This window comes from Larimichthys crocea, chromosome XII (genome assembly GCF_000972845.2).
Source record: "Larimichthys crocea isolate SSNF chromosome XII, L_crocea_2.0, whole genome shotgun sequence".
In the NCBI taxonomy this organism is placed as follows: domain Eukaryota; kingdom Metazoa; phylum Chordata; class Actinopteri; family Sciaenidae; genus Larimichthys; species Larimichthys crocea.
The window spans coordinates 28818705-28827450 of NC_040022.1; the positions used below are offsets into that span (position 1 = coordinate 28818705).

Consider the following 8746-nt stretch of genomic DNA (forward strand, 5'->3'; position numbering starts at 1 on the left):
GACAGCATGAGTAACACCTACATGTTCAGACAGAAGGCAGAAAGATAGGGAACATCATAGAAATATATATGACATCACATTTAGTCATTTAGCTGACGCTTTTATCTAAAACGATGTACAAAAAAGGTAAATAAGAAAGTTACAGCGCAACACGGACATGTCGGTGCAGCTATATTGGCGTAGAATCAACTGACAGTTGTTGAGAGGGGTGGATTGATTATGTCCAAGTTTGGATAAGAGAAAAGTTTGGATTGTGTACAGGAGGCAGAGCTAGGAGTCGTTCGTTGGAGGTAACGTTCGTCTACAGACCTTCTTGTGGTGATACGTTTATGGTGTTCTTTCCAGTTTAAACCCCCAGTCGACACACAGTGGGCGTTAAAAGAACAGATCTAAAGAGGGATAAGCTTTATCATGTCCAGTTGTTGGTAGACCTCCAAGAGGAGGTGCTTCAGGAGATTTTTAAAGGTAGAGATGGACGGACTTGATCTGGTAGAAACTGGTAGGACGTTCCACCAACGGTTTGGAGTGTCGGATTGCCCAAACTGAAAATAACAGAGCTCCTTGAAGATTCATCAATCTAACACTGTCTTACACTCCCATCCATTCCCCATCCAGTGAGAAAAACCTCACTTAGTAACTCCCTTCCTTCCTTCTCAACCACCAAACACACAGGGAAAGTACATAACTCCAATATTGCATCAGAAACATTAGCGCCAATAAAACTTTGGACCGCTGTCTTTTTAATTCAACCGCAGCCGACAAAAACATCAATTGAACTCATCGAGAACATCTTTTGACTCCTTTTATTACTTCACTTGGTCATGTTTCCGGTACACCGAGTTCATTTTGGTTATAAACTAAAATCAAACTTGTATTTGCAATTCCCGCTTGACTTAAGTTTCACAGTCAGGAGACCCCAGAAACACACACACATACATACATACACACACACACGCACACATATAAGCACCCATCTTCCTTGCTCACATTATTAGGCATAATGGTGTAAGATGACCGTGTGTGGCTTCGCGCTGTTAGAGAAATGCCACCATCTTGTGGCCAAAAAAGAAGCAGGAACTACAGATAATACTGTCACAAGCCTCATTCAGTATTGTCAGGTTTGTTTTTTTAAATCAAATCCTCTCCACCGACTAAAACTAGACACGTTCATCCCTCATGTTATAAAGTATATAAGTGCATCACAACGATGTACGTTTACAGCAGACTATTACACACCGGCCGCTCTACTGGTACGAATATAGAGCCGTGTAGCCGTCACCTTATAAAAGAGAAGTTAAACTGCTGGAATAATGGAGGCACACACCCATCACAGGACAAAACAACAACAACGAGAGACGGAAAGACAGATGCAACAATAAAGCTGAAGCTGTGTGTCTTGGGATGGGTGTGAGCGCTTGAGTTTGCCAGCAGGGATTGTGGCGTGGTTTTGTTTTTGTTGTATCTGTTGCTGCGAAACAGGCTCACAATGGAGGCAAAGTGCTGCTGCTGCCGGCCATCATCATGCCTGAATCATACAAAAACACAGCACCATAGCGGTGGTGATTGGCAGAGGGTGGGGGTGTGGGGGGATAACAGCTGGTTTATTGTCCAATGATCTTGCTGACAAATGAGTCCAGCTCATCATCATCTTTGATTCCCACAAAATGGTCGACGACGTCGCCTCCACGCATGGCGATTACCGTCGGAACGGCAGACACCTGCAGACAGAACGAGTTACGAGTTAATGCTATGACTTAACATCAAGCTGGGACTGCAAATGATGTCCCTTAAGTGTCAAAACGTCTATATAACATGCTACAAAACTACCAAACTCAAAGTTTAAATAGCAAATTAAACAAGCGTCTCACCCCGTATTCGATAGCCAGGTCTGTGTGATCGTCTATGTCAACTTTCGCCATGGCAACACGGCCTTTCTGTTTCGCGACAGCCTTCTCCAACCTCGGCCCGAGGATCTTACAGGGACCGCACCACCTGAAAACACACAAACAGAACCAACGTCAGAGTGTTCGTATGAAACAACAGGAGTATTAAGTACGAAACTGTCTGGGAGTCGTTTGCACTTTCTATGTTTGTTTTATCATTTTATTTCATCATATTTATCCCGTCACACCTTGAACCAGCCGGTCCGTGAAAATATTGTCTTACATGAAACCGGTCCATGGTACAAAAGGTTTGAGACTGTTGCGTTCAGTTCAAAAGCGTGTCAATATTCAAGCAATTTGATTGATCGGCTAGACATTTAGTACGTGCTCATCACAAAAAATATCACTCCACCTTTTCATTATAACTGTCGGAGCTACAATAAACCTGAAAACATGTTCTTTGTTTTTAAAAAAGGTAAAATTTGGACTTCATGAAAACGTATATTGTTGGGCCTATACAGACTTTAATCTCCTGTTATGACAATAAAATCAACTTTAAGTATAATTAGTGGTGCTGACAGACTGCCCTGTTAAAACAGGTTGGTCTTGAAAATAATCCTCGAGGTCCAGATGAACCTCTGTGTCAAATAATCAAAGATCTTGGGAGGTGAAGACTTCTCATCAGGACACAGTATATATCCGGTGACTGAGGGTGAAATCCCCACAGTGAGTTGTGTACATTGTGTATTTATTTTTAACTGCAGTACTCTCACACACACACACACGTGTTAACACCTACAGCCATTTTAAAGAGGCAGGGCAGCTGTGAGACGAGGTCTGTTTCAAGGTCAAACAACAGACACGCTACAGTGTTAACGCAGATATTTTTCTCCAACAAGTCACAGAGAATCAGAGTGTGGCTGCTTTTCTAGAGGTAGCTGCAGTACAATTATTTATTTCCTCAAGTTCCTCTTGTCGTCCACTTGAGGCTGGCTCCAGAAGTGAGTCAGTCTCCATAAGTCCCCATGTTAGACAGCAGAAATAAACATGTTTACAGCCTGGTACAAAAAACAGTTTTGGTCTCTGTAGCTAATTTCCCCGTTCATGACAACTGTACTGAGGGTGAATTTATATACAACTCACCTGTTCACATTATATTAAGGCTTAAAGTTATGCAGGATTAAGAGCGTGTACGCTTTGATTGACAGGTAGGTGCTGTTACAGGTGGATGGTTTGAGCACCTAGGCGTCATTCGGCCCGACTCAGGTCCACGTCTTTGTTGATTTTTAGACTAGCCGAGAGGCCGAAGAAGCAGGACTACAAACATGGCTTCACAACAGCTGACGTCACGGATACACGGTCCATTCTTTATACTGTCAGTTTCCTTCATATATCTTGTCTATTAGCCCAGCTGGGATACTCACTGTGCGTGGAAGTCAATGAGCACGGGCAGCTGGCTGTTGATGACCCTCTCTGTGAAGTCCTCGTGGTCCTGAACGTTGAAGGAGACTTCCCTGCGGGAGGCGTGAGGAAGGGAGCGAGGCAGGGAGCGCGAGGGAGCGAGGAAGGAGACCCGGGTCGCTGCAGGCTGCAGGGAGGTGGAAAAACAAGAGGACGCCGCTGTGGTGGCGGCGGCGGGTGCTGGGAAGCGGCGGATGTCTTTCACCGAGACCGTCCAGATTCTACGTACCAGCAGCCTCTGAGCCATCTGCGTCGAAGACATAACACAGATTGATTAAGAGACGGAGAGCACAGTGTTTTGACTGTACCACGAGAGAGGACACTTATGTAAGGGCAGCCGGTTTACAGACGCTCTCTACATGCAGGTCAGGCTGTGGTGGGTGTGTTTTCCTGTGTGCTGATTAATGTCAAGGTAGACAGCACCGACCACGACTGCTGCGACTTTATACGTTTGGTGCAACACTTCTGTGAACACCTGTGTCAATGAAGTCAATTAACAGCTTAATCTGCAACAGTTTTAGCTTTTTAAACTTTTTCCTTTTCTTTAAAGTAAAGGAACAAACGATGAACGGACGTCAGTTGTTGCAGACTCTGTGGATTCACAAAACTCTTAAATAAAAAGACGCCACACGTCTGATCTGATTTAAAAGCAGGAGCTGCACGTACGCAGCACGGCCTTTACAGGATTAACTTTAATGATCCCACGCCGGCTAAATTCAGTCAGTTATTCACCGGGATTAGAGCTACGAGATGAAGTCGATTAATCGACACGCAACAATAATCTGAAACTGTTTCTAGTTAACTGACTTCATGTGGCACTGTTGCATAAAAAAAGATCAGAGCTGAATTATTAAGTCAATTAATCGACAGATGTTCAGGCGATTTGGGACAATTTTGCTTTTTAAAAAATAAAATAAAAAAATGAAAAAGGACAAATGATACAAAAATAATAATAACAACAACAACAACTACTACTACTACTACTGCTACAACAACAACAACTACTACTGTTTGTCTATTTAAAGATGATTTTGGATCATTACATTGGATCAGTATTTCTCCTCCTGGATCTGACTGATCATAAAAAAATAATAAAAAATCATCATAAACATTTAATCTGTTATAATCCACACACACACAAAAAAAACAAAGTCCAGGGGCGCGGCACAAAGGGGAAGAGGGGGGAGTGAGGAGGGGGAAAGAAAGGGGGAGGGGGGAAAGGGAAACCGAGGGAAGGAAAGGGAAGAAGATCCGAGGGGGGGGGGGAGTACAAGTGGTCACGGTGTTGCTGTGAAGAACAGGGCGGGGCATCTGCTGAGAGCTGAGGATACACACAGAAAAACATGTAGGAGCCTGAAATAAACATCTCTGTCAACGCTGGAATAAGTTATATCATTCATGTTTAGTCAGTGCAGGAGATGGATGGAAAACCATCACTTTTTGGCTAATGCACCTCATCAACACCATCCATCATGTTCGGAAAGTGTTTAAATTGATTTTAAACTGGATGTTATTTAACTATCAGTTATATAAGAGTATAGAGGTAGGGTGGACCTGGGGGGTTGAATGATGCCAACCTACCTGTCAATCAAAGCTCCACGCTCTTAATCCGGCATAACTTTAAGCCTTAATAATGTGAACAGGTGAGTTGTATATAAATTCACCCCAGTACAGTTGTCATGAACGGGGAAATAGCACAGAGACCAAAACTGTTTTTTGTACCAGGCTGTAAACATGTTTATTTCTGCTGTCTAACATGGGGACTTATGGAGACTGACTCACTTCTGGAGCCAGCCTCAAGTGGACGTTGAGGAACTGCAGTTTTTGCTTCACAGCCAACAATCAACTATTTCAAAGTTATTCACTTACTTTTAATTGTTGTTTTTCATAGAGTAAATATTTTAAAAGTTAATTCTACTTTTTAAATGTCAATTGAAACAATTCATCTTTTACTTTTTAGATAATTTAAACCAGTATGCATTTTAACCAGCTAAATTATTATGAACTATTTTAAGTGATTAATATTACCATCTATTAAACCATTTACCGTTACTTTTGTTAGGATCTTCTGCTCACTTGCTAATTAGTTTTCAGGCCTCTTCTTGCAGCGTGTGTTCAGGTGTTTCAGTTGCTAAATATCTAAACACATAACTTCTATTTTATTTCATCAATTTCATTGAGCCACAGCATGATTTACATACATACAAACACTTTAGTATGTCCATTTCTTTTTTTTGTGGTTTAAAGTCAGGACATTACAAAAACATAAATCCAAACATAGATCAGTACACAGCAGGAGCCTGTAACAGCATCTCACTTCCTCCTCGATGGCCGCGGCGTAGGCCAGGCGCAGGGAATGGATGGGGGCGCCTGGTGGGTGGGGACAGGGTGAGGGTGGAGGTGAGTTTTCAGGTAACAGGACGGGACACGTAGGAGGGAGTCTGACTGACAGATGGGAGGCAGGAAATGGGGGCGTCTGTCTCTCCGTGGCTTGCGCTGTGTCCCTGCATCTGGATACAAACAGCCGCTGCTGCTCTTTCTCGTCTGCAATTCCCAGACTTTGTAACCATCACAGAGCCTGCCGTCTTCCTCCTTCTCAGTGAGTGGCGGCCCTAGTGTTCCCCTGCACAGTCCACCTTATAGCTCCTCTTCTTCCTCTTGGTTGCCGCTTTTCTTTCATCGTGGGATCTCTGATGTCTGAAGTGGAGTCACGGATCTGCCCTGTCTACCTCTAGAGGCACAGAGGTGAGAAAGCAGCCGATGGGGTTCGCTGACACTGCAGACCTCGCATCTGCTCTCCTGTGTAGATCCCCGAGAGTGCATCATTGCACCCCAGTGGACCCATGACTGTGCTGCCTGTCTGCGTGTCTGAGCTTCAGTGGGGGGGTGTTTGCAGGCAGCACAGCTCTGGACCTGCAGAACATAGAGCGCAGTCGTCGGGTGGTGGCAGGCTGGCGGAGGTCGTCCCAGGAGGTCCGATGCTGCGAAACAGAGGAGGAGGTGGAAGACAGGAAGGGGGTCTCCAAATTCCAACTTTCCTCCGGATGCTTTTATGCATCCTGCTCATATACTCCCTGTTCAAAGGGGGTGAGGGTGATCAGAAGACGAGCGCTGACTTTCATCCATGACGAATGATCCCCAAGAACACATCAATCATCTGCTCCTGGATGATTTCATCCCGGTCTGGTTGGTTCATCTTGTTTCCTCTCTGTCCTGTGACTTCTTCTTCAACCCTTGCGGATGACACTCCTCTCTCTTTTTTCCAAACAGCCCACCCACCTTCTCTCTCTCTCTCTCTCTCTCTCTTTTCTTGACTTGCCCTTCTTGGACATGAAAGCCTCAGTCCATCAACTATTCCATCTCAATAAATTATGAATGTTTACTGTAAAACACCCACAATTTATTACTTGTTTTTGTTTGTTATATTCATAATAGCAGAAACTAAAATGAGTTTATATCTCAAATATTTACAGACTTACATCCACAAAGTCAAAAAATTATACTGTTAGATGAGAGGATTCTTCTCTCACTTCTCACGTGGTTGTATTTTTGTATTTTGTACTAAACGTGTAAAGTTTTATAATAAAGCTGGTTCTCAAACTGTGGTTCAAGTTTCTCTGGTGGTTTTGGGATCGTACACAAGAAATGTAAGTTTAAACTTAGAAACATTTAATATATCAATACTGAACTATGAGATCCTGTTATATTTCTATAACATCCATGATTAGTTACACATCTGGCTCTGTCCTGGGTCTGGTTCTGTCTGTCTTCTGGCTCTGGTCTGGTTCTGGTCTCCTCAGCTCTGGTTCTGGTCCTGGTTCTGTTTCTGGCTGTGGTCCTGGGTCTGGGTTGGTTCTGGGTCTGGTTTTGGTTCTGGTTTTTTCTGGTTCTGCTGTGGTCCTGGGTCTGGTTCTGTTGCTGGCCCTGGTCCTGTTGCTGGCTGTAGTCCTGGCTGATTCTGGTTCTGGTTCTGGTTCTGGTCCTGTGTCTGGTTCTGGTCTGGTCCTGTCCTGGTCCAGTTCTGGTCCTGGTTCAGTTTCTGCTCTGTCTGGTTCGGCGCTGGGTCCTGGTCTGATTCGGTTCTTTCTGGTTGGTTCTGTTCTGGTCTTGGTCCTGGCTGGTCCTGTCCTTACTGGTCCTGGTCCTGGTTCTTATCCTTCGCTGTCCTTCAGAAACAAAGGTCCAGGTCCTGTAGTGTCCCGGACCTGGACCTCTGGTTCCTGTAGTTCCGGACCTCTGGTCCCTGTAGTTCCGGACTCCCTGGTTTCCTGTAGTTCCGGACCGGACCCTGGTCTGTAGTTCCGGACCTGGACCTCTGGTCCTGTAGTTCCGGACCTGGGTCCCCCCTGGTGTTTCCGGACCTGGACCTCTGGTTCCGGTAGTCCTCTGGTTCCTGTAGTCCCGGACCTCTGGTCCTGTGTTGGGACCTGACCCTGGGTTCCGTAGTTGCCGGACCTGGACCTGGTTCCTGTAGTTCGGACCTGGCCCCTGTGTCCTGTATTCGGACCTCTGGTTCCTGTAGTTCGGACCTGGACTCTGTTCCTGTATTTCTGGACCTCTGTTCCCCTGTAGTGTGCCGGACCTGGTCCTCTGGTCCCTGTAGTCCACCTGGCCCTGGTCGGCCGCCTGTCGCAGTTCCTGTGTCCACCTGGCCGCTCGGTGGCGCCACCCGCCGCAGCGCGCGCACTGAGCGTCGTTAAATCTGCGGCCGAAGCGGAAGCACTTCATTGGTCCGCGAGGCCAAGATCACCGCGAGCTGCACGTCAAGGTAAACACGAGCTGTTTTAATCTGGATTATCCGTTTATTGTGTCTGACACGGGCCACGAGAGGGTCCGAGACCGGCTCGGCTCGGTTCGAGGGTTTGTTTGAGAAGAGGCGACGGAGGGTTCGGTTAGAAAAGAGGAGGAGGAGGAGGAGGAGGAAGGAGAGAGGAGAGAGAGGAGAGGGCAAAGGCACTGACGCAGGTTACACACAGGAGACGTTACTAATTATTAATGAGAGAGTTAATTAATGTCATTTAATCTGCGAGTTCTGCATCGATGTGTGTGTGTGTGTGAGCGCGCGCGTTTTTGTGCGCGTGGAGATCGTTGTGGGTGTTTCACCTTAAATAACACACACACACACACACACACACACACACCTTTTTACTGAGTTGATTTAGTGTCAACATGTGTCATCAGTGTGTGAGTCACTGAAATATCTAATTTAAGTTTAAATCAACTTTAAACGTGTGTGTGTGTGTGTGTGTGTGTGTGTGTGTGTGTGTGTATTATAACAGATTAAATGTTTTTTATTATTTTTTATGATCAGTCAGATCCAGGAGGAGAAATACTGATCCAATGTAATGATCCAAAATCATCTTTAAATAGACAAACAGTAGTAGTTGTTGTTGTTGTAGCAG

At 45.2% G+C, this 8746-nt stretch overlaps 1 protein-coding gene across 1 annotated transcript in view; it reads right to left on the bottom strand.

Moving 5' to 3' along the window:
* Nucleotides 1-784: 784 nt before the first annotated feature.
* Nucleotides 785-8746, bottom strand: part of txn2 (thioredoxin 2) — an 11185-nt gene continuing 3223 nt past the window's right edge. The window contains exons 2-4 of the mRNA XM_019269475.2: nucleotides 3308-3591; nucleotides 1869-1992; nucleotides 785-1718 (exon numbers count right to left, since the gene is read on the bottom strand). Coding sequence (XP_019125020.2) covers nucleotides 1602-1718; nucleotides 1869-1992; nucleotides 3308-3591 — 525 coding nt within the window. The 3' untranslated portion in view covers nucleotides 785-1601. The remainder of the gene's footprint in view (nucleotides 1719-1868; nucleotides 1993-3307; nucleotides 3592-8746) is intronic.